At 40.4% G+C, this 26,834-nt stretch overlaps 1 protein-coding gene across 3 annotated transcripts in view; it reads right to left on the bottom strand.

The window, feature by feature from the left end:
* LOC127933377 (B-cell lymphoma/leukemia 11B) overlaps positions 1-26,834 on the bottom strand; it is a 49,598-nt gene that overhangs the window by 926 nt on the left and 21,838 nt on the right. The window contains exons 3-4 of one of the 3 annotated variants that reach the window (XM_052530357.1): positions 3,844-5,693; positions 1-1,827 (exon numbers count right to left, since the gene is read on the bottom strand). The exon at positions 1-1,827 is cut by the window's left edge and continues 926 nt beyond it. In XM_052530357.1, coding sequence (XP_052386317.1) covers positions 1,805-1,827; positions 3,844-5,693 — 1,873 coding nt within the window. In that variant the 3' untranslated portion in view covers positions 1-1,804. Of the gene's footprint in view, positions 5,698-25,593; positions 26,808-26,834 lie in introns of those variants that run through there. The other 2 variants (XM_052530358.1, XM_052530355.1) reach the window with 2 other exon arrangements.

Below are 26,834 nucleotides of genomic sequence, written 5' to 3' on the forward strand. Positions count from 1 at the left end.
AAATTATTTACAACCAAGATAAGAGTGAACAAAACATTTACTGTTTTATATGTAGCTACAGTAAAAGATCAAACAACCTCACCTTAAACTCATCTGTACATTTTTAATTCAATTTTCACAATTGTATCCTGCCAAATGTGTGTACATATGCAGTATATATATATATATATATATATATATATATATATATATATATATATATATATATATATATATATACATACACACACACACACACACATAAACACATCATAGTGCCTACACATGTATTTCATTCCAGCAATTAAGAAAACCCATTACCAAAGAAGAAACCAGAAAGACATACATGACAGGAACCTCAGTATTTTTCAATACGTAAATGTCACTGGCCCCATTGCAATTCTCTTTTGATTAATTGAATCTTTATTTTCTTACACCCAAGGCAGAAAAGTTACTAAAACTCAGGACTTTTACAGTTACAGTGACAAAACATTTTAAAGACCCACCATTTAAATTGGACTGTAAAACGAAACTTGGTTTAAAAAAAGAAAGAAAAGAAAAGAAAAAACAGAAAGAAATGATAATTGGGGGGGGGGGGGTTCTTATTTCCTCTTTTTTTTTTCTTTTTTATATAATTTTTTTGTAAAATGCCCAGGTATTCTCCAATATTACAAATACTGGTATACTTTTACAGTAAACAACAGAAATGTCATATGTATATATATATATATACTTAAAATCCCGTCACCAAAAACCAATATACACACGCCACTATGGCATTCAGAAAACTTTATAAGCAAACTTGATAACAAAAAAAAGAAAAAGAAAAGAAAAGGAGAATTCTTGTTTGTTTAAAACACACATACACAGAAATATCATTTTAACCTTGTACTTGTTTCAATACTGTAAACGTATTTTAAGACAGAGTGCACTAAACGTTTTTTTTTAGTTTTTTTGTTTTTTACACGTTTCTGCAGTTCCTGATTTTTATTCCAGCCTCTTCCTTGTCTAGTTGTAGCAAAAGAATCGTCCATTATTTTCAAGGGATGCAGTCTTGTCCTGAAGTGAAAAATTTTACATATCTATATTTATATTTGTCTATTGTGTGTGTTTTTGTGCTGTTATATGTACATATATGAATACATATATACACACATTGACACACATTAGTATTATGCTGGCTACTTTACATTTTAGATCAACTTAGTTCTTTAAATGACATATCTGTTTTTATCATTATTCTTTTAGAAGCAGATTAAAACCACATGGACTTTTTTTTCTTCAATTCTTTGCTTCACAAAAGTGTTGCATTTGTCTTATAAGACAATAAATAGGAAGATCAGTATTCAAGGCACACTCATGTCAAATTGAATGGCAGTACAAAAACTGTCCAAATAAATTAATTTCATTTTTATAGTGCCAGCATTGTGAAAGCCAAGCCTATCAACACTGGCACTTCAATCTCAGATGCTCCCTCTAGCAAGGCCCAATAAATTCATATTTTAACATAATTTCTTGCTCAGAAGCCGTTTTCACTATGTTTTCAAATATGTAAATCAAAATAATAAAGTGCGGGTCAACTGCGAAGAGCTGTGTATGTTTACTTTTCTTTCTCTCTCTCTCTCTCTCTCTCTTTCTATTTCATTAGTTTGCTTTGCACTTTTTAAACCACAATATTCCCTCGCTTCAATCGTTTGCGCTGGTTAGGGCATCTTGTCGAAAGAAGGCTGTTTAACTGCCAATAAATCAGTTGGATAGAAGAGAAAAGAAAAGGGAAAATTCAGCTGTGCATTCTGTAAGCGTGTTGCTACTTCTGAGAATGCGTTCAACTACACATCACAGGGAGTCCTGAATGAGAAGAAAGAAAGAAAAAAAATGTCTTACTGTTTTAGCACACGCTCAACAGGTCATGACATACACTCTTTACTGTGCAATTGACTAATCTGCATACCTGCTGATGGCTCTGACCCACGGGACATGACCAGATTAACCAGATAAATCAATATCATACACATTTTTTTAACTATAATCAGATTTACTCTGCAGTATAAATTTGTTTCTCAAAATGATTGATAAATATATATATGTATATATAAATATATATGTACAAAAATGCATAGGGCTGTTTCAAGCGATTTAAGAAACATTCTAATAGAATGACAACATTGCTGAACATATAAATTGAATTAATTCTAATCTAATCTGGTTAAAGTGGTGACTCCCTCTAGAACTGCAGACCCTAATACACCCAAAAAATGAAACAACATAACTGAACACAAATGAACAATATTTAGATTTAAATGTCAGTCAATGGAAACAGAACAGTGGTGCTGCCTTGCTTTTGACTAATGTGCTTTTAGGTTTACTAACCTGAATTGGACTGTAAAGACCCTTCTCTCTCTTTCTTTTCCTGTGTGTGTGTGTGTGTGTGTGTGTGTGTGTGTGTGTGTGTGTGTGTGTGTGTGTGTGTGTGTGTGTGTGTGTGTGTGATTAAATCACTCTCCTAGTGTATGAAATCTGCTTCATCCTCTGGCCTAGATGTGTGTCCCCTTAACTTAACGCTGTAGTATGACAAGCCACTTTTATGGGAAAGATGGAGTTGATTCATGACATTTAGGGGTGGTTGGCAGTGTAATATGAAGTGTGAAGGTTGTGAATTAGCTGAACCAGAGGACCGGACTGCTTTATCAGAGAAGACGGCTGAGATCAGATAAAAGACTTGGCAGAAGTAGCTATACAGCTCACCCTGAGTTGTTTAGAAGCCATCTTCCTTCTACCACTGTTGTGCTCTTCAGTAAAATCAAATGGTTTGATTAAGTGCAGTGTCTATGGAAAGGGTGCTGGCAATTAAAATTCCCTATTGAGACCTAGTGAGACCTAAAACACAATCCATCCTATGACTAGCGTTGTCTGGGTCGGTACTATGTACCGATAAGCAGCTGCCTTGACTTTTGTCTGTTTTTATAGTCCCCTCTCCTTTCGGGTAGATGGAGGTTTTCAGCCCCATAGTCCTCTTTAGATATATTGTTAGAACTGATATTCAGTGCCACATTCCCAATTAGATTGACATGTTTAAAATCAGTTCGTGCTACAAGGTCTAAAGATTGTTGTCCGCTCGTTTTGTAAGTATGAATAATAAACAAAAAAGGAAAACAAAAGAAAGTCAAAGCTTTCTCAACTGAGCTTTCAAAATTTGAAGATTGAATGCGGCTTCTCTTCAAGAAATTACATGTGTAGCTTAAATAATCTACATCGTAAGCAGCGGCCTGTGGATTTCTCAAATGATACTCTGTTTTGCTAAAAACAAACTAACAAAAAATCTCAGGATGTCTTTTGAGTTTAAACAAAATCTCAGCATTTGAAATAAATCATAACATAATGGAATAAAAAAAAAAAATGAACCTGCATATGTCAAAACATAAAAAAATCCAATAAATACAGAAATTATTGCACAGTTAAAGGCTCCTTATAAAATGTTGTCTAATGTATCCACAAATAGATAGGTGACATACCAGCTCCAAATTAATTAAAAAAATAATAATAATTTCCTCTTCTTCAATGTCTTTATCATTCTCAGATGGCAGTTTCCTAGGACAAAACTAACTCAAACCATTAATCTGAAAGAACAAACAAACAAAAAAGCAAAAAAAACAAAACAAAAAAAAACAGAGTATCCAGCTACCCCTTTTATAATCAAGGAATTATGAGGCAAACTACGAAATCTGGCTTAGCTTCTCTCTGCTTGTTCAATTTTGACCTCATTCGTCATCAAGTGTTCCCCATGCCACTTTTTCATGTGTTTCTCGAGCGTGCTGTAGACGCTGAAGGGCATTTGGCAAATGTCACAGCGGTACACTTCCTTACCGAGCTGGCCGTGTGTCTTCATGTGACGGGTGAGCTTGCTGCTCTGGGCGCAGGCGTAGTTGCAAAGCTCACACTTGTAGGGCCTCTCGCCTGTGTGGCTGCGTCTGTGCACTGTCAGATTGCTACAGTTCTTGAACACCTTCCCACAGTACTCACAAGTGTCACTCCTCCTGCTTTCTTTTGAGCTGGGCCTGCCCGGCCCCCCACCCAAGTGTGGGGTGCTGCCTCCACTAGCGGTACCACTGCGGCCGGAGAGGCCCCCGTCCAGCAGGTCCCCTGGCGGCGTGGAGAATCGCAGGCTGCCGTTCTCGGAAGAGTGCTCCGAGGAGGTGGCAAATGGAGATTGTCTGGAATCGCTGAAGCCAAGAAAGGGATCTTTGATGAAGTGGCGGGATGCTGCATAGCCCACTAGCCACTGGGAGTAAACATTTTCAGATGGGATTAGGGGGGCTGGGGGTATGTCCAAATCCTTTTCGATTTTGATCCTCTTGTTAGAGGAGTTGGAGAGGCTGGGGCTGGTGATGGGAGTGGGCTTGCGGGGAAACAGGCCTGAGAAAGAGTCGCTTGAGCCACAGTTCCTTCCATTCACAGTTGTGCGCTCCACTTGGTCCATTTCCCCCACTACTGAATCGTTGTCACCTGCATCCCTCTGCCCTTCTGACATCCTTTTGGAGAACAAAAGCCTTTTCCGATTGTCAACTATTAAGTTATTGTACTGCTGGATGGAGCTGAGACCTACATTTTCAACCATCTTCCCCAAAGAGAGGTTCTTGTCATCTGAAGGTGCCTTTGAACCATTTTCCCTATTCCGACTGAACTCAGAGTCCATGCTGAAGTTTGACTCAGGCCTGCTTTCATTTTCTAGTTCCTCCTCTTCTTCTTCTTCCTCCTCCTCTTCATTTTCAGGGCCCATGCCCTCACCTCTAAAGTCGCCATCTCTGTTCTTCATACCCTCTCCTGTGACGTCACTAGTGCCTGGCTCGGGTGAACTGGTGGTGGACAGGCCATCGTCAGAGCGCCCTGTCATAGAGCCAGACTTGTGCATGTGGGTCTTCATGTGGCGTTTCAGTTTGCTAGCCTGAGAACAGGCATGGTCACATAGTTGGCACTTGTAGGGCTTCTCGCCTGTGTGGCTTCGCCGATGAACAACCAGATTACTCTGAAACTTGAAGGTCTTGCCACAGAACTCACAGGACTTTGTCTTGGCCTGTGTCTGTGGCGGGGTGGTGCTGTTAGGGGGCATGGGAGGCAGTGGAGGGGTGCTCAGAAAGGGTGACTTCGGGCTGGGCTGGAAGGGGTTGGGATTGAGGAGGCGATGCATAGGGTTGGCACGACTTGGTGACAGTGGTGGAGTGGAGTTGTTGTTTCCAGCTAGCTCTCTAAGTCGGCGGGAGAAATCCATGGACTGGGACTCGATGGTCATGGGTGTCATGCGCATCACTCTCTCAAAGGCACTGGGATGCTGGGAGATTAAACCCATTTCCTCTGCGCTAAGGCGTTCTAGGCGATGGGGATCTAAGTGATGGCGAGGAGGTGGGCTGACAAACGGTGGTGTATTAGGCAGGCGGTTTTCCACAAAGCCTGGTGGGGGCTCTCGAAGTAGGGGCCCAGTCATCCGTAGTAGATGGAAGGGGTTGTTGTCCCCTAAAAAGTTGGTTAATGGGGACTGTGGTATGGATTCTGAACCAATGGGGGGAGGAATAGTGATCCGTGGGGTCAGGGAGGTATTTGAGTGGTTGGTCTCCAAATAGATGCGGATCCCATGCATGTTCTGAGCGTGCTGCAGGAGGAACCAGGCATTGGTAAAGGGCTGTTTGCACGTTGTGCATATGTAACTTGAAGGTTCATCTCTACCTGCAACCAAGCAGAAAACAACAAAGATCTTTATTTGTTTTTCAGTTTAAAACCTTTGCAGGTCACTTTCACCACACTTGTGTCACACATGTGTCAAAACTTGTCAGAATGCCAGAAATGTAGGCCTGTTAAATAAACCACTAAAATCAGATCAGACCTGATAACAAAAAAAATTAGTCATAGGGTCATAGTGTTACAAAGAACAAAGGTTTGAGGTATCAAACACTTTGGGCAATGGCCATTTTTATGCACTCATCAGGCTGTCACATGAACTGGGCAACTCATACTTAACAGAGCTGTGACAAGTGCATTTCCATACTGCTCCACGAAGGGTTGGTGCTGTGGGAACATCGCATTCCCCATTTTAGCTCGTCTTTAATCTTCGCTTTTACAAACGGATGACTCATTTTAGAAGCATAATGCCAGGCAAGAACACTCTAAACTGGGAAACCCTCCAAGCACTGAGAATGTCCTAGGATGCCAGAGTAGTATGCCACCAAATTGGAAAAGTACAACTTAAACTGTGATTTAGGGGACTCTCATCACTATCAAACAAATAAACTTAAGGTGTCTCCTCAAAGAAACAAATAAAAAATGAGAGAGGAGGGTGTGAGTTGGGGGAAGGGGGAGCACACATCAAGATAAATGGTTTCAAATAAAGAGTGAAAACACTGCCTGTGATTTAAAAGGCTATGGGGGTAAAAAGCACATCGGTGTGAGTGTTAAAGTCTGTGGCATTTAAAACAGCTCAAGGGTATTATTTACTGTTCCATTAAGAATTTATCAAGATTGTTTTTCTTACTTCGTCTCACGTTTTTATCTTATACTATAGTTACACTTCCTGGAAACACCCCTGCCTTCTTAATGACATCACATTGAATCACTGCTTCTCTGAGAGCAAGTTTGATTAGAGAAAGAAGAAAAATGGCTCACTAGTAAATTAATTTAACAATTTTACTGATAACAATTTTATTTTATTATAATAATTTTATTAAATACCAGCAAGTGAACATGTGAAGTCTGCATTCAAGTTAAAAAGTGGCTACTGAGCTTGGTGCAGCTCTGAAGCTTTAACTGTACACGACTAATTGATGCTACAACTTTACTGTTACACCAATTTCACCATGCAATGGGGACTCATTACCATTGCAGCACAAACAAGCCAAGTGTACTGAGTATACAGTGAAAAAAAGATGCTAAACCATCTCTGCTGTACTCCAGGGACCCTGGTGTTTAAAAAATATAATAATAATAAATAAAAAAATCTACAAAGTCGAAATTGTAATTGTGCACTAGGAAATTAGTTTCATTTGTTTATTAAATGAAAGCTTGCTGTTCTGACCTAATGTGGCAATTAATATACACAGAAAAACAAATGCTTCGGTAATTGTTCGGGTGTTTGATTCCTGGCTGTGCTTTGTGTACCTTTATGAGTGTTTTCATGTATATGTACGTGTGCGAGAGTGAGCGACTGTAGAAAGAACAGTGGGGTGGCAGTCACACACAGGGCTCGGAGGAGCTGGGACTAGGAAGACCTCATCGGTGTCTATTTCAATCATGGCCATTGTGAAGGATCAAAAAGAGCAGAGAGAATGAATGGTTAGTATCTGTTATAGCATTCCTTTACATGCTGCCGAAGAGCAATGCTAAACAGGGTAGTGTGTTTTCATCTGAAAGAAATAGAGTCAAGGGATTATATACAGCTGTAGCCTAAAGGTTCATCTTATTGGTGTACTGAGACGCAATATTTCATCAAGGAATATGTACAGTAAGCACACAAACATGTAAATTAGTTTTAAAAAATGTGATGTTTTCTTCTGCAGGTATCATTGCATCCTTTTTGTGCTTAGAGAAATATCATCATCAATAGTTTGAACAAGTACAGTTTGGGGTCTGACCCAGTGCCATTTAATAACCACACACACACACACACACACACACATACACACACATATTTAGAATTTAAATATCTGGTTGATCCTTAATGACTTTTCCTAATCTTATAAAAATCTGGTTATAAACAAAAGTGATAATATGCTTTAAACATCTCTATGAAAAAAATCATGTATTCTTTTTTAGTGTTTATTAAAATAGGAAAATAAATCATCATATGTTTATATCAGTTTCAGATTGGACTAAATTATAAGAAATGCACTCCAACCACTATTTTATTGTAAGCTTCTACAATTTATGACCTCAAGACAGTTCTGAAAAAAGTGCATACAAGTTAAATTTGCAATAATAATTGCCTTTTGGATTTTGAATAACTCATGATACCAATTAATAATAAAAAATGCAAATGGGGAGAAAGCTAAATTTTATAATTACTATTAAGATTTGAGACCTCAAACATAAAATAGGAACTAAGGGTTTCGCGATATACCGGTATTGACAATAACTGTGATATTCAAAGCAACAATTATCGATATCATGTTAATTTACTGTGTGATGATATACAGTTATTAGTGATAACTGCAATTTTTAAAATGAACAGTTCTCTTATGATAACACCACATGCAAATACTCCAGCACCAGTACCTGGTTGAGCTCCCAAGTTGCAGTATTGTGTCTTAACGCTAACATCTGCCACACAAGAAGAAGACACAGAGCTTGCAGCCACTCCGAGGAGAGCCGTATTCATCAGAGTAAAAGTTGCCATTATTTTACTAGTCATATAATGGAAACGTTATATTAACCTGTTAACAGCGGTTTGAGTAAATGGTGATTATTTTAATAAGTAATGTGTTTTTCTTTACTCATCTTATTTTTGTATTTGCAATCAATAGAGCCTGTGTGTAGTAACACTTTATTTCTTTGTTCAAATCTATTAACAGTAACACAATTAAAACTGATCTTGAAAAACTAAACGACCAAATTGCTACATTAAACTGTAAAATGTTACGTTGGTCGCAGTGCCAAATTGTGTAATAAATGTATTCATTGTTCATTCATGTTAGTTAATACATTAATGTTAACAAATGACATTTTATTGTAAAAGTGTTACCATTAATATTTATTCACTATACTGTTGAACTTGACAGTATTTTCTGTCTTGTTATTTCATAGGAGCTTCAAAGAAGATGGAGAAAGCCAGAGTCTTATGCCCTGCATTTATCAGTATCCTTATGTTCGTTGGGTGAAAAAGAAAAACTCAATAAACATATATTGTGATATCTATAGAAACCTTCCCGCGCCCAAGGTTTCTTTAGATATAGATAAACGTGATATCAAAAATTGAATATCGTGACATCCCTAAAATGAACAGTCATTCATAAGGGTTAAAACAAAAAGCTTCTGTCAGATGATGTGTTTTAGCTGATATATATGACACAGGAAGAAATGTTCAATCAATGCCCTTTTAAATGTAAAAACCTTTGAAAGATAAAACATTTAAAAGCACTTTTAAAGGTTTGCTGAGAAAAAAAAATGCATTCCCCACTAGATGTTATTATGTGGATGATGTGCATTCATAAGAACATCTGTTTACATCTACCATTGTCCTGTAAAGCCTTTGACTTAATTACAGTGGACAGAGCGTAAGCTCCATATATGCATATACGCATAAAATACGCACGCAACCCTCCAACCTCCTCTAGTTGTTTTATGGCAGATGCTTTCAAAGACTAATGCTCCATGTAAAGGAGGCCTAGAAAACAAGTAGCGTCTGTGTTTACCAGGCAATGTCCTTTTCCTCTGTGTGTGTGAGAGAGAGAACAGAGAGAGAAAGAGAGAGAGAGAACAGAGAGAAGAGAGAGAGAGAGAGCTTTTCTCTATGCTAACTACTGGGGTGTAAAACACAGGCTATTGTACTAGCTGATACTCTCACAGACAAACAGAAGTCATCAGGGGGCCGAATGTTCATTTCTGCCCCACAATTAAGACGAATCAATAGCCGCTGCCTGAAATGGTATTTGTTGCCGTGCTGAAGGGACTCGGGCATGAGTTTATTGAGAAGTGTTCAACGCCTGCACTCCCGAGGGGATTGGAGTCCGACGCAGATGGCAAATAAAGTATGCAGCCCGAGGCGAGAGCACATTATGCTAATTCTAATGTCAGCTGTACTTTAATATACAGCTCTATTTAATCACCCTATTATTTCACATTTCCATATGAAAAAAGGAATAGAGAGGGATAGAGAGCGGGAGAGAAAATGTGCAGCACTTCTCTTGCTACTAACACTACGCGTGTGCTCAGGTTTAGGTGGATGTATCCCCGGTTTTTGTGTCGGCATGGGGCGCTGTAGCTATTCACTATCAGATTCTCATATCAACACACACGTTTGCACACATTTCCACCTAAAATAACCATAAGGAATCATTTAATCCTAAATATCACAAGACACACTTTTATGCATGTAGTGTTTAATAAAGCGATACAGAAAAATGTAATTTACTACTAATAACTATGCACCCAAACCACACACTCCTAAATACAAAAATGCATACATTAATGCGGACATACCCAAGACAAAAAAAAAAAATGAAATGCACAACACATTAATCGTAAAAATAAAAATATTGGATTTTATTAGATTGTGAGTACGGCTTTGTTAGGCTATGGAATTATTTTAAATTGATTACATTCTTAATTTTATTAATATTTTTTGCATATACCCACACACAATTATAAAACTAAAATTTACTTTAAAAGATGACTTCAGAATAGCATGCACTAATAAATCTCATAAAGGTAGCAGCCTGCCCATTCTGTTGATAAGTTTTGAGTGATTAGTTTCTCATGCTGAGCACTGTCTGATTCTATTTTCAATTAGATATTCCAAACGAGGCCCAGCTGCGGGTCGGGAGAGGAGAACGAGGACGGTTTTGTATGAAAGTGTGTGTCATCGTCAGTATTAGTCGTGCATGCAGACCCCAATTCAATTAAAGAGAAATTATCGCTAATAACAATCGTGGCTCTTCGCACACACACTTAAACAGACCGGGCTTAAAGACACACTTAGCAAAAAAAAAAGGAGGAGAAAAAAAGAGATGACAGTTAATAGGTTTCAGCGTTGCACTAAGAGGTACAATGATCCACTCCAGCTTTCATCCTGAAAATGAAAATAAATTAATACAAAAAAAATAAATAAAAGAGGAATAATAATTATTCAACATGCATTCTCTCCAATTTGTCCACTTTATATTACAGTTCACAGTCAGTATCACAAATTTACCATGATACTTATTTTGAGGTAGTTGTTAATAGCGACAAGGCCAATGTTTGAGCATAAATTACACCTGAAGATGTGCTTAGTGAATGGATTGGCTTTCGTTATTTGTACCATAAAGGAGATAAAAAATAGACCATATCATCATATCTAAAAATCGGGGGGTGGGGGGGGGGGGTCTGCTAGGGATAATGTGTGTGTGAGTGTGTGTGTGTGTGTGTGTGTGTGTGTTAGTAAATGAGACACAACCAGATTGTCTTGGGAGGACAAAGGAGCAAAAATCTCCAGGAATTTGAGATTTTTGACACAATAAAGGCGGGTTATAATTTGACAGGGAGCGGGGAGGAAAGGGATATAGCATCTTTTAATGAGGTGCTCATTTGCTGACAGTGGTTTTCACTATAGGGACTTCATTTAGGCTGTCATTAAGTTATTATCCAGCATAAAGAATTTTGCCGTCCTGTAAGTAGCGTGTTGGGTCTGGAAGCTTTTCTCTCTCTATTAGTGGAAGCGTGCCTCTCTGGCCTGGACGGCTGCCTGTGTTTTGTTTGGCTGTGGTTCACACACAGCTTTGGCAGGGGGCTTCTTGGATAGCTAACAGAGGAAAGAGGGAAAAGCGCGCGCAAGAAAGAAAGGGAGAGCGAGAAACTAGCTCACTCGTGCACGGTAGCTTTTCTGAGCCCACGAGGGAGTCCGGTGTCCCATTTTCGGGATTTACAGTTACGCCATCCAAATTTCCAACAGAAACTACTGTCATAGTACTGTAAAGACAGATCCAAAGAGAGTCACGTCGCTGACCGAGATGCCTTTGAGACATAAGTGCTTCATCATGGTGGTCTGGAAACGCTTTTCAGATTGAAACAAAAATAAAATGAAGCTGCTGAAAAGTGAAAAATTACCGTAATTTTTCTTAAGAACAGGTTAAGGATGCTTGTGTTGAAAACGCATTTAAAAGCACTGTGATGTGCTAAATTTGGCAACTTAGAAGTATGGGTATTTTTCTAAGAGAGAAATTCTGAAATCGCATCGCAGACTGCACTGTTCCTTCATATTCCATACATTCCCCCCTCCCAAAAAAGAAGTTCAGTACATCCAATGCAGGTATATAATTCAGTAGATTCTACAAAGTTTATACCCTGGACTTATTATGGTTGTTTAAAGTAAGGCACCATGATTTTGTGGAGGCCCTGCCTCATGTAAACATCTTCTGAGACATCTCTAATAAACTCCACCTTCCTCCCTATTCTGGGTTGCTCTTCCAGACTTTTTTTGTAATGTTGATTCATGATCATTTAGAGGGACTAAACTCCACAGGCCTCGGGATGACTATTCTGTTGAACGATTATTAATGTGGACACCCTGCTCGAAAATTAAGTTAGATTCTCCTCGGATATATATGCAGAGGGACACATGTCCCATTAATTAGGACTCAAGCTGATGTTTTGCAGAACAGAGATGGTTCTCGTGAAACATGGCGGCAGCCTCATTCAAGCCTGCTGCAAAGCACTGCGCAGCTAAGTGTAAAGAATCGGCACACGTCTCTATTCAACCAGATGAGCGCATCAAACAGAGATTCAATTGTGAGGCAAAATACCTTTCTATTTGAATCTACGGTGGGAGAGCGAGAGGGGAAAAATAAGCAAATTGGAGTCCCTTGTGAGAACAGGGAAATAATCCATGGATACGTAAACGACACAGCATGTCACCTCACGCTAACCGCTATATGCTAACAAAGATAGACACGTAAGATAAAATACACAATAAGACTGTAAACATTAGTAGAACTAAGATGATGTTATGGCTGCAGGATTTCGACACTATGGCTACCCTCCCTTTGAGGAACGCAGGGTGCTGGATAAGCCTGTAAATGAGGGCTGCATGCATACAGTAACGCTGGTCTCTTGTATAATGAATGTCATCGTATTGTAAGGAAGAGGTGGGTGGTGCAGACAGAGAGGGGAGAAAGAGAGAGAGAGAGAATGAGAGAGCCGCACAGTATTGTGGATCTCCCCTGCTGTTCCTCCCTGGAGTACTGTGATGTGTGCTCTTCAAAAGGGCTCCTGTCACTGTCACTGCTTCATTTAAAGTCAGACTCCCCAGAATTTGCATCTTGCAACATCTTCGAGGACGTGCCATATGCCGTCCAAAAAAGACAATGCTCACAAATAAATTGGCATCCCCAACCCCTAACTCTCGCCGGCCCAGAAAAACAACATCTAAGGATGTGAGAGGATGTTGTTTTAAAGATGGCACACAACAAAATCCAGCCACTGTCTGAAACAAACCAAACAACAAAACATCTCCTCAGGTTCGGGGAGAAATTCATCTGGTAAAAAAGAAAAAAAAAAAAAGAGAGAAAGATTTTTATAATGAATGTCTTTATACCCGTAAGAGGTGTGAGCAGGACAAGCTGGTTAACACCGTTTCACAGCGCAGATCTGAGAAGAAATTTTCGGCAGTGTTAATTTAGCCGGGTTTCCATGTACCGGAATCCTCTCAGGAGCGCACACCGGCCCCGAGCGGAGACTTCATTCCTCACGGCCCAGTTGGAAAGTGTAATAACGAATAAAAATGCTCATTACCAAATGATTTCAGTTTTCTCTATGATTCAATTTGCAGTAATTACTGTGGCCCGCGCTAATAAAAACTGCTACAAAACGCGAAGGTCAACTACCAGTTAGGCATGTTCATTTTCATCTCAATGTATTCATCCTCAGCGCCTAATGGCCCAATTTTCTCCCCGTGCTCTTCAATAAATATTGCTGGAATTACAGGTTAAATAGCTAAATTAAATCATGGCTATTATGGAAAGCTGCACCACTCGGTGAAGGAAACAGGTTTACCTCTAGATCGACAATTGGTAAGAGAAGTGCCAATCACAAGACAGTTTACGATTAATGTCAACTGTGTCAAGGCCATCAAATTACAGCATTCATTCCCCGCTCTCTGTGTGCTGTGAAATAAGAGAAATGTATGCAAATGCCTTATTACGGCAAAATCAAAAGGATATTTGTCATGCACTGGAACAGATTAGGCTTTTAGACAAACTAGATGGAAGGTAACTTAGAAGAAAAGGGCTTAAACATCTGATTTGAGAAGGAATTGTGTTAAGGTCAAGCTTTTATATACTTTGCTCGAAGTTATTAGATAAACAGAAAAACAACCAAGACGATGTCGGTCGAGATGCGCAGTGAAAGGTTTAATTGCCAGCCACCAGGGCTTGGAGGTGTTTTTTAATTGCTCGGGATGAATTTGGTTCCATCTGATTACCCAGCATACTCTAATGACCAGGGCTACTTATGACAACTGCAAGAGGTGCATGCAGATATTGAAGCTGGGAGGTAATTTGTGTAATGACTGCAGAGACAGAGAGTGGAGTGTAACTGATTTGGTACATTCATTCATCCCAGGCTTCCTGACTGGAGCACTAGGCAGTCTGTTTGTGAAGAGTCTCCCTCATTATCCATCCTCTCGCCCCTTAACGTTTAATTAATATCTTAACCTTTGGAGTTATTTTGGGAGACTCTATCTTTTCATGCTGGAGATGAGCAAAGGGAAGGAGAAGAAAAATATTGGTCACATGGGACTGCAAATCCCACTTCAAAACTGGACATCCTGTTAACCAGGACTTACTCGGATAACCTTGGAATTTCCAGAGTGTTAGAAGTCTCCCTTTCTGAGCTGGAAACATCTCTCTTTGAACTGCCTGGAGTTTTTCACACACAGGAGTCCTTAAATTATTAAGGTCAAGATTATATTCCTTGTATTTCATGGTATCTGCAGACCAGGTGGATTGAGTTCTTGCTAACAGACTGACTCTTTCTAGCACTTTGCTGTGTTAAAGTCTTCCTGCAAGAAGACAAAAAAAAAACAAGAAACAGTGAGGAAAACACAAAACAAGTACTCCGTGTTGTGGATCGATAACTCCTTATGCCATAAAGTAGGCGGCCCAGGACGAGAGAGTCCTGGACCTAGGAGACTAAGCCAGTCCTGACAGCCCACTTCTGGGCCTGGGGTGTCAGAGCGCTCCACATTTGATAGACTCAATGTCACGACAAGCTGATTTGCATTTAGAACAAAGATGACATGAGCCCTAGGCACAGGGTGCCTTCCTCCCGTCTGCCCAGCTTGTGGAAAGTTTCCTGACATTTCTTGCATTATTAAGCCAGGGGCTTCATTACCATGTGTGTGATCTGGGAGTCTCCCAGGCCTCTAATTCCTCACCTTGAATTGCTAATGTCTTGTTTATGACTATCATGGCAAATCGGAGGCAACAATTACATGCAAATCAGTCCCGGCGCATTGTGCTGCTGTGAGCAAAGCTGTAGAAAGCCAGAACTGTGCCTGCCCCCAGTTTCCCCTCGTACGGAGGAATGCTTCGCACTTTTAAACATGTGACGTTCTAATGTAGGAAGAGACACACCTGTTCCCCAAGCCTCAAAATCGAGAGATAATCGTGAACTAGTAACATAAAGAACAAGGGTGTCCTTAGCCGCAAAGTTACGCATCTCAGAATGTGCTCAGCGGAGACAGCAACGTCTGCAACAAAGACAGATCTGAGGGAGACAGATAGCATTCAGCAGGGGAGCGGGGAATCATGAGTGATTTACTAAGTGTAAATGAGGCGAAGGAATCTAGAAGCAGCTGGGGGTTTTTTCAGCCTGCTTGACATACTAGTGCAGACCTGGACTGGACAGCGCACAGCCATTTCCCACAGCAAACATCTGCTTTACATTCTCTGCCTCCTCTCTTCCAAATCCCCAACTGGACAGGTTGAGTTCAAGAGGATAAACACACTTCAGCAGTTCGGACTAGGGGTGGGACGTTACAGGTACCTCACGATTCAATTCTGTGGCGATATGTGGTCCACGATATGATAATATCACGATTCGCGATGTCTACGATATTGAATATATTGGAAGAAATTTCATCAACGATATATCACGATATATGTGACTGAAAAGAAAAAGAAGGAATAAGGAAATGTTATGCATTTATAAATGCCAACATTTCCAACATTGTGCAAAGAAATATGCATTTGCATAATAACTCACTGACTCCTGGTCTTAAATGTAAACACTGTACATCTAGACAGATAAAAGTGCATGAACATTACAAAACAACATGAACATTAACATGTGTAAACCATAATACTGAAACGTCAGTAGTAAGTTACTGTAAACAGTGGACACATCAAGGCATATTCTTCTTGAGGAACACTAACTGATCAGCATGCTCAGCACACCTCTGAGCACAGATTATGTCAAATAAATTTGGCGATGGATTTAGTGACACTCTGTGCCCTCTGCGACCCAAAGGGTAGCTTTGCTTTGAACGCAGTAGTGATTGTCGGCTGACTTGGTTTGCCCTCATTATCACCAGAGAGTAGTTCACCGTGATCGCGAATGAGGTGCATTTGCAGATTTGTAGTGTTGCTGTTATATTTTATCTTTGCAAAAAAGTTCTTGCAGATCGCATAGTCTTTATCCAGTGCCTTTCCGTTGACTGTCGCGTAAAACCCGAAGTGTCTCCACACTTTAGAGTGGAAAGTAGCGGGTGGGTCTATGATTAGTTTTTTTTTTTTTCGCCATTCTTCTCGCTTCTCTTTTTTTCTGCAATTCTCTGTTGTTGTTAGTTAACTTGTGTTCTTCACCGGCCGCTGTTTGTGCCACTTTACCCCTATTTACTCGAACAGCGCCCCCCGCAAACAGAATGGTAGATATTGGGTAGTGACAGTGACACTGACAACGGGTAAATTAATCATTTTGTGTTGTAATAAAATATCGATATTGGGCGTTAGTGTATCGATTATTTATTGCGACAGAGAGCACAACAATATATTGCAATATCGATTTTTTTTCCCACCCCTAGTTCAGACAATACTACTTCACTACTTTTCACCCACTTTTTCTCTCTATTTTTTCTTTTAATTACATATGTTGCATCTAATCTTCATTTTATTTTGTCATTATCACCAATTTCTTTAAAAGCACATGTGAGAAACATGACTGGAAATTATAGGAAGAAAGGGGTCACACTGAAAAGATTCTGCCACATGAGCAACTTGGCTAAAGGTTGTACACTAACTTTGAGGCTAACTAGACATTTCTGGCAAGCATCGGATCTTCTTTAACAGAAAACAGTAAATCAAATCTGAGTTTCTAACTAAGAGAGTTACAAAAAATGTTCACCACAAGTGATTAGCCATTTCAACTTTTGCTTAAGGTGGAGCACAGGGCCCTTACAAAATGCCAAAACCTCTACTCCCATAAACCAACACGAACTTCCATTATCCTGTCATAATTTCACGCAAAGGATGTTATTTATATTCATCTCTGACAGGAAAATTGCGTGACCGTGAGAACTGACATTTATATGACTGTCTGTGTTAAAGCTTTTCCCCTGACTGACAAAGACACGCTCTCCTCTCCTCTGCCGTGTGGAGCAAAATCCGGGTGCATGTGGCAGCGCCACGGCCCATCTCCTCACGTGAGATTAGGGGAGGCAGGGATTAAGAAGGTCGGGAGGGGGTACAGAGCTAAAGGGTTACTGGCATTATTTCTTATGAATTTAAATGAACGCTGAGCAGCTTAGGAAAATCAGAATGAATTAAATTCATTAACTCACCCAGTGACAGTAAAGTGGCAAGGCGGAGAGAAGAATTAACAATTTCTCTCCAATGAGGTCATGTCATTCCAAAACAGGCCAGCGGTAGATAGGCAGGGAGTGTGTGCAAGCATGCGTGTGTGGGTCAGAACTTTTAACATCACGTCAGGAAACCGTGGGTTGCTGGGTCACTGTCAAGCAGAGGGAGCTAAAGGAGAACAGAAGGTCTCATCTCCCTTCATCCTCTCTGCGGACGGGGGAAAGGTGGATGTCAAACTGTCATTACCAGTCCACTGGATTTACTCCCTCTGGAGAACATCAGCTTTTAAATAAGGCTTTAAAATTACCATAAGTGTGCCCATGTGGAAGTGTGGCCGTGTGTGCGCGACAGTGTGAAAAAGGTAGATGCTTTCAGTAGTTTCTGGATGAGGAACCCGAGCTAACGTGGAAGTCCTAAGTCAGCAGCTCTGTGTATGAAAGCCTGTGTCATGTTAACAAATTAAAAGGATTAGAGGTGAATGGGACAGACATGGCTTAACATTGGCATCAGGCTGGTCAGCACTGGGAAGAAGTGAGGAGAGTAAGGAAGTGGGCAGCGTTTAGATTAGATTGGGGGAGGGGGGCAATTCAAACCTCTTAATCCTGCTACACAGGTCTTAAGTAGCACCAGCTTCACCTGCCTGCCTCAAAATGCAAGAAAGAACTTCTCAGAATTCCAAATGTTGTGGGTTTAAAACATAAGAATAGAATCAGTAGAAATAAGTAGCCATAGCAAAACTAACCAGGTTAGGCAAAATTCACAAAGAACTGAATGTTTACATTTCAAAACTTTTTTTAAACTTTAAAATGTTTGCCAAAATTAGCTTGTCTAATAAAATAATAATAATAATAATAAATAAAAATAATGATAATAATTAAATTTCTCATCCTTGTGTAAAATAATCACAATTATGTTTCAATTCAAATTGAGGAATTTAAGTATAGCACTCTTAATTCATTTCTGAATGCTGCATTGCCCTGGATGCTAAATCAAACAAAAAGATCACAAGTGACTGGCAAGGTAGTTACGGATAATCGCATCAATTTAGTACTTATTAAACATTTTAAGAATTGTTAAATCATGGTCTAAATATTTAAAGCGAGGATGTTTGTTTTGTTGCCACTCATGTCATGTTTTTGACTAACCGGACACATACCGTGTTTTTTTGCATCGATGCCATGACTGGTGCTTCCACTGTGAACGCACCATAAGCCTGATTTGCACGGGACTACAAACCACCAGATTTTTGGACAGCCTCTTCAGTCTGCCCCCATGCCAGAGTGAGAGGGTCCAAAGTGTACAGGCCCAAGAGGGAGCATCCCCACATGATATGCCTCGCTTATTGGCTCAACTCTCTCTTTGGCTCTGTATGATATAACATGTCTCCAGTCTTTTGGGGCACAGGCACTGCCATTATTACATCTACATAATAACCTGTGAAAATGTACTGATGTATATTCAATACATAAATAAATAAGATTAAAAAAATATAATTTTAATAAAAAAGTAGTTTTATCAGGTACCGTGCAGGACATTTGACAAACTGTGCTCCCATTCACTTAAATAATAGAATGCAATATGAACTCAAATATTCCTCTGACAACCTGACAACTTCAGAACTATATAAAAATCCTTTAAGTTATTTCAAAAAACAAAAAAGGAGCTTGTGAATCTGTTGTGCTATAGGCAGAGATTTATAGAAAATCCAGCATCCTGGGTTACTTCTTGACTGACTCCTGCAATTGTCAAACTAATGTATGAGGAAGGTGACTCAAACATCTGCCTCACTGATCGGTCTGTGGATTCCTAAACACGTTTACACTCAGCAGCCTCAGTAGTGGGTGTAAAAATGTCGCCCACAGCAGAGCAAAATTTGGTTTTGGCTTGTGGTTGGGCACCTTTATTTATCCAGCAATTCTGGTGCAGAGATGCCAGCTTGGGGGAAATTCGAGAGAGGTGCATTTTATGGGGTGCATGAAGCCAGGTGATTCTTGCATCCGAAAAAAATGAGCAGGATATCTTATGAAGCATAATCATACTAACAGAACAGCTAAATCCCTTACTACCTTCACAAAATATTTTTATTAGCATTTGCCTAACAATTGTCAATTCACTCAATCTCTCACTGTTAAAAAAAAAATCTGTCCCTATTATCTGATAGTAACATTTGATCACTTTTTTTTGATCCAAATGGACAACTTCTTTTCACTGTTAATCATAGGTGTGTAGTAATAGAAGTTCCAGAATGGCTAACAACACTTACAGCACCTTTAAAACCATTAGCAGTCGACTCTTAAGTAGCAGAGTTCTCCGTGTTTACACTGTTGAGACAGAGAGAACCTGTGCGCTGTGTCCTGGAAGAGCAGATTCAGACCAGACATGGGTTTAGAGTAGGAATCGAGGGGCTGGAAAAAGGGGGAGGATGTGTGTCCTCTATCTTAAACGGCCCTTATAAGGGCCTGATCACACGCAAGCTGCACCTGATGGACTGCGCCGTGACAGGGGGCAGCTAAGACTGCGGGACCTCAGGGGTGATGAAAACACACACATACACGCACGTACATAAACACATGACCTGTGCGAGAGGTACTTCCTATCATCAGGCAGTCAGGAGTGTGAAAGGCTCGCTTTAACAAGCACCTGTAAAATGTAATCAGGCATACCAAATGCATCAAATAATCGCACCAGCCATTGTGTCCAGGCCCACTCTGTACTTCAGACCAGGGAAGAACAGCTAGCAATAACGTACTAATTGCACAAGCACTTCATTTCCGCGGCACTCGGCTGCACTGCAACTGAATGTAAATGTTGTTTTAGAGCAACACAAAAAAGACTGTAACTAAAGCCTTCCTGCAAACTGCATGAAATATTTAAATCACTGAGCCAGACCAAACACGGAGAATGATGTAGCTGCAATTAGCAAACAAAACACAGAGGTTTGTGTACTGACAAGCCAGGAGTTTTTAAGACGCATGCTTGAAGAGGGCCAGGTCTGCCTTACCCAGGCAATGTTTGGTGTCCCTGTCTCTAGAGCATTCAGCTAGACAAAATAATAAGAGAAACTGGGTGCTCCAGTCAGCACAAACAAAGTACCCCTCCCTGTCAACACAAAGAAAACATTTTCTCATGGGATGATTATAACCCTGAGTTGAAGTTGTAAAATGGCCCCGATGTCAAAGAGATGATGATAATCACATGACTCTCAGCGGCATGAACCCTGGCATGCTCAGCGTGTCAAACCACATGCTTGAAAATGCTCTTTGTGAGATTTTAACTCTTTGCAACCGATTTTTCCCTGACAACAAAAAATAAATGTCTCAAAATGGTGAGCATGATTACAGGAGCTGTGAGCTGCTCTCCTTCTGTTTAATTCCCAAGTGAAAAAGGGAGTTGGAAAAGAAATTGCTTTAAAAAAAAATAGCACAGCAGAAAGTAATGCTGGAAAAAACATGTCAGAGACTGTAAATGGAGGAAGGGGTGGTGGTGGTGGGGGGTATGGCATTCACACAGTACGCCTGTCTCCAGTATAACTGAAACCAGGCCCTCTCCCATAACCAGTCCAATCTGTTTTAATTTGCCAGAAACAGAGCTCTTCAAACGCCCCCTTCTCTCCTACCAAAACCTGGTCCTCGGAGAATGAAGAACTTTAAATACCAACTCCTCACTTCTAACTGGTAAGCCATTGACATTCTAGCACGTTATAAACACTGGGACTAAATTCAAGGGATTGTTTGTTCAGATATACCTGGTATATGGACTGATATACTGTATATTTTGATGCCATTAGACACTGTATCTAGTTAATTTGGTAAAACGGAGATTTGGAATATATATATATATATATATATATATATATATATATATATATATATATATATATATATATATATATATATATTAGAATTTGCAAGATAACAACCTCCAATAAAATCCGGCTGGACAATATTTATTTTGGAAAATGATATTGTAGGTCATTAGTTGGTACAAGATGCTAGACAATCTTGGACAAGTAGCAAACCAGCTGGTCTTGACATCTTATGATGGTCAAGCTGGTTTTTGGAACTTCTCAGTCAGACAACCAGCTAATTACCAGCCAGAAACCAGCTAGCATGTTCCAAAACACTGTTGTCAGCCTAAGATAGATTCTAAATAACAAGAATGACACTTTTTCTCTAACTTTAACCAGTTTTAACCCCTCACTTTATGTACAAGTCAAATTAGTGTAAAAAAAGTGCAGTGTGGATTAAGCAAATGAGAAAGTAAACCCGCTAAATCTTTAACAAGGTTGCCCTGGTCTATGCCATCAAGGAGAGCTGAAACAGAGACACTAGAAATGTCTGGGCAGTCAGACACTAGAAAACTGGAAAATGCTCACTTTCAAAGAGAGCAATATGGTTTCTGGCACTGTCTCGGGGGAGAGGAAAAAATGGATAAAAAAAATTGTATTAGCTGAGCTATTCATTTCATTTGAGAGAATATACATCACTGCCTGGGAACGATGTCACAATATGAGCCAAAACGGACTGTCTTCCCTTGATTCCAACCCTGTTATGGTTGAGCATAGCCCTGAAATAATGTCAAAGTGTCTCAAACACCCAAAGAGGACTGCAAGAAAAGAGACCAAGAAAAAAGGCATCGTGCAAACTGAACAGATAATGATTCATTCTCTTTTATTCCACATCAACCGGAAATTACTAAAAGCCAAGCATTTTCTGCCAGTGCAACCCTTGGATTTTAGAGGGTGATTCACATGCATGTTATTGCTCTGCTGGTTATTGATCATGAGCAGTGACTTGTGCCGTCCATGAGGAGTCCTTCAGAGGTGTAGAAGGAGCACAGAGTGGGGGCCAGGCGGGTCTTGGGAGCCGAAACAATAAGGGGAAATGGGGGCCTGTGTGAGCGAATTAATTACACGTGCATTTTTGGATGGCGTATACCATAATGAGCCCCAGCTGGGACAGGCATCCAACTCCCTTTAAATGTAACTATAAAAAGCTGGGCATTCAGCAATCCCTTCACAAAGAAAGCAGGGCACTATAAAAGGTCCCTATGATGTGTGTGCAGAAATGTGCAGGGGGCAGGCAGGGAGCCGTGCCAGCTGGGATATCCAGACGCACATTTTAGACATTGAAGGTTGTAAATGCACAGACAACACAGTCTTGACAAGGGCACTAAAAACTATGATCATGTGACATGGGGTAAGGTGATGTTGGTCTATGAATCAACAATAAAAAATTATTAACAAGGAAATTTATTGTAAGGTCTCTGTGAAAAAGTTAGCTTGCAGAATATTAAATAAAAGAGCTGCTTAGTTTTACTGACTGATTTCACACCACTCATTTCACACCTCAGGTTTAAACAGGGTTGATTGATATCACTACCATCTAAGGACGAGGCCGATTACCTTCCGCTTTATTTTAGCTTTGCTGATTAACTTTAATGATGCTCATTTAGCCTTGCAATTCTTATCTGATTTCTGAACCCAACTGAGCAGAGAGAGAGAGAGAGAAGATCGGTTAATGCCATCAAGGGAAGTGATGTTTGAATTGGCAAAAAGAGAGAAAGTGGACTCTCCAGCCCCAATTAAACTGGGCTGATGCACTGGCCTCCATTTAATTTAATTTCACATGCTACCTCTCACTTTCAAATTAGGCAGATGGCCAAAGTTCCGCCAGAGGCAAAATTCCACATGGCATCCTCTTCCAACAACAGGGGCCACAGACTGCGGACAGAGCGATGCTCCCAGCCGGGGGTCTACAGATCTCTCCCGACCAAGACATGGCCACCTGGGACACAAGAATATTCTGCATATAAAGACACAGCATAAAGACTAAGCATGGTTGTAAGTGAACAGGGTGGCCTAACACAAAAACTGCCTAACTGCCAACATGCATATAATGAAAACTCTGTCCTAATTAAGAGGATAGAGAGGGTAACTAGACTACTAGACGTGGCTCAATTACCTGAAAGATATTCCTTCCATCTTAAAATGTTTCCTTTAAGTCATGCCAGATCCATTAAAACCTTTCTATACAGACAACAGGGATGCCATCTTAAAATAACAGAACTCCCTTCTCTACTCCATTCAACCGCCACAAGCAATTTTGTTGGATTAACCGGCGGATTTCTCTGGTGGCTTTGAGTGCTGAAGAAAGTGATTTATTTTCCTGCATCTAATCAGAAGGACGTGTATTAAAGCACAATAAGTGACTGTTGTTGGCTGAGGTCCAGCATTGTTTACAGCTAAAAGGTCCTTGAGCTAGCAAATGAATTAGCCTGCCAATGGGTGGTTTTGCCCTTCCAAAAGGTTGCAACAACAGCATCTTTTGTCAAAGATATGAAGTTATCAGAAAAGCGCAGCTATTTACCAATTTTTGTTGTTTAGGAGTTCAAAAAGTAATCCAATTGATTCTAAGTGAGGAAAACGCTAGCATAGGCAACCATGTTATTTTAACTTTTTCATGCTATTCCGAGGGGAATAATTGGAAGCGTTTCATCAAGCTTATTGTGTTTTGATAAAGACAGAGGTTGGATTAAATGCGCAAGCCTGATCCTCTGATGAGTAATCAGGGGGAATGCGGCACTTGGTGAAAGCAGACATTTCCTCTAGTTTCACCAAGCAACCACCCAGACAGTCCCGGGTGTAGAGTAAATAGTAAAGTAACACCAGAATTCACCCACAGAGGAACAAATTAAAGTCTTGATAGCTACATGTGCCAGACCTAAGCAGGGACGGATGGATGGAAAGTTTGGAAATGGTTGCAGACTCTCCAAATGCCACTAGGTTTGTTACGGTGAAAGGGGAGGGAAAGGGTTAACCTGAGAGCATCTCACGGGACAATCAAACTATGCCAGTGTGTGATCCCCTGCTCCAGCCAACGCTTTGATAGAGAGCTGTCTCTAAACTCCACAGACGAGAGCAATTACAGTAAGAGAAGCATGATTATAGGTCTGCCATATCCACACAGGCCTGGCATTTTGCTGCTTTACATGCCAGGGGTTTCAAAAGACGAAAGACAGAGGACAGTATAGAGCAAAGGGGAAGAAAGCCAGAGTGGGGAAGAGAGAGACCCAGGGGGACAAATATAAATATTGCAGGATGCATTTCAGCTAGAGCCACCACTCTGGCAGGATGGAATGTCTAGGGCTTGCTCTGCGACCGTTAGCATGTGAAATTGGGTAGACTTAAAACCCCCTAAACAAGGGGATCAACATGCATTCGTCAAGCTGTGCCGCCCGCCCACGCACACCAATGCAGGCAATCTCCATAAAGCGCTCCGGTCCTTCCGAACGCACTCCGCCACGCTTCCTACCTTCTACAGTGACAAGCAGCCCCTCCGTAGACTGTCACCGGGCTTTAATTTCACTCTTACAAGCTTCTCCCCCACCTCTCCGCATGATCCACAAACTTTGTATTATTTAACTGCTGGCCACTAATCCTCCTGAGTTAACAGAGAGAAAAATTAGCTTTTGTTAAGTGGTGATTTCACCTGCTAAGTGGCAGCCCCCTTTTGTGGGAAGTATTCCAGGCTTGAGAGGCTTCATTAGACGGTTCGGATTTAAACCGGCGAGATGGACTAATTCCCTCAGACGCGCAGTGTCAAAAAGCCTGAACGGCCCAGGAGAATGTGCAAATGCTGGGAGGAACCTGCACTAACCTGGTAATCCCATCCTGTCCACTGCTTTCTACACCCAGCCCATTGTTCGCGGCGCCAATCCACTTTTGCCAAAGCGGCTTTAGAGAGAGGTGTAGAGGGACTGCAATCTAGGCCTGCTTAGACCCAGCCTGAGGGGCTTACAATACGCTCTCGTCCCCGGCATCTCCCCCGCTTTACAAATTCAAATCTTCATGGAGACTAGTTCACAAAACAAACACTGTCAGTTTGATGGAGCCTCTGTAAGGATATGCAAAAGGCGAGCCGGGAAGGTGCTCAGTTTTCCTGAATAGCGCAGCAGCTTTCAAACCTGCAGGAGGAGTACAGGGCTAAACAAATGAAGATAAATACAAAATACCACTATATGCGTATTTGGTTGTTAGAAGTCAACTCTAAAATCTTAAGAGGATTTAAAATCTGTTGGTTACCTTGAATAATTCCACATGAGTGATGCAGGAGAAATCTGTGTTCTTTGTACATCTCTGCTGACAAAAAAAAGAAACGGAAAAATAAACAAAACAAAGGCCAGCATGAGGGTGAAAGCCACCAGCGTGTGCACAGAGCCTTGCCAGCGCTCACAGTCCAAATTAGTGACAAGTTTATTCCCTGCCTGTGGTTGGGAGAGACTAAAATCCCGCCATACGACAGCCACAAAGTGGCACAGGGACTGTTTGATGTCTTCATGTGGGATATAGTAACCTCTTAAAGCTTGTACACAGTCCAGAGCACACAAGATTACACTCTCACAATTACAGTAGGAGGGAATTATTTACTTCTTTACAGATCGCTGGGAAGTCTGTCAGTCCCTCATCTGTGACAAAAATATATATTTTTTTTTTGCGACATGCTAATTATTTGGGGGTGAATTGAGGCAGCAACAAGGATACTGAATTAAAATTTAAAATGTAAGGGAGTAGGATTTTTTTTTTTTTTACTGAAATCAATTAAAATTACTGTAACTAGAAAAGATACAAACTTTGAATGTATTTTTATTATATTTAATAAATTTACTCTGTGGGCCAATGTGAAAGTACATCTAAATTCCAAAAAAAAAGTTACACTTATCTTAATTACAGTTCAGTACATTTCACTTCTCTTTATCTTTCCAATTCAAGTTTCGGTTTCTTTTCATTTCAAAGTCCAAACGTCCAACACATATATTGAAAGAGAGTGCATTCTGGCTCAACTCCCAATTTTGACCTTCCTAAATTAAAAATACATTATTTTTTCCAAGTATTTCATACAATTTAGTTTCTCTTGCACAAAAAAATCACTTGCTCTAATGTTTAAGGTCTCTTTGGTGCATGTAATATGATGCTATGATTACACTACCCTTACACTACTGTAAGTTTCTCTCTGCCATTATCACAACACTGATGGCACACATGGCAGCGTTTAGAAAACGCCAGGCTTCAGGTATGCCAGAGCCATCACACACTCTGTGCATTGCAGTAAAGCTCATATGCTGAGCGTCTGTTGGCTCACAACACATCTCTTTGTTTTGGAACCAGCCCCAGAACCCTCATGGTGATAAAAGTTGTGTTTAATTCTGTCGCTATTTCAAAATGGCAAGAGCACCGGTTTCTGAAAAAGAAAAGGAGAGAGAAACACACATACACACTTCTCAGTCTTGTAAGCAACCAGAAACACACCTAGCAATAAAATGGAT

Source organism: Carassius gibelio, chromosome A17 (genome assembly GCF_023724105.1).
Source record: "Carassius gibelio isolate Cgi1373 ecotype wild population from Czech Republic chromosome A17, carGib1.2-hapl.c, whole genome shotgun sequence".
Taxonomy (NCBI): domain Eukaryota; kingdom Metazoa; phylum Chordata; class Actinopteri; order Cypriniformes; family Cyprinidae; genus Carassius; species Carassius gibelio.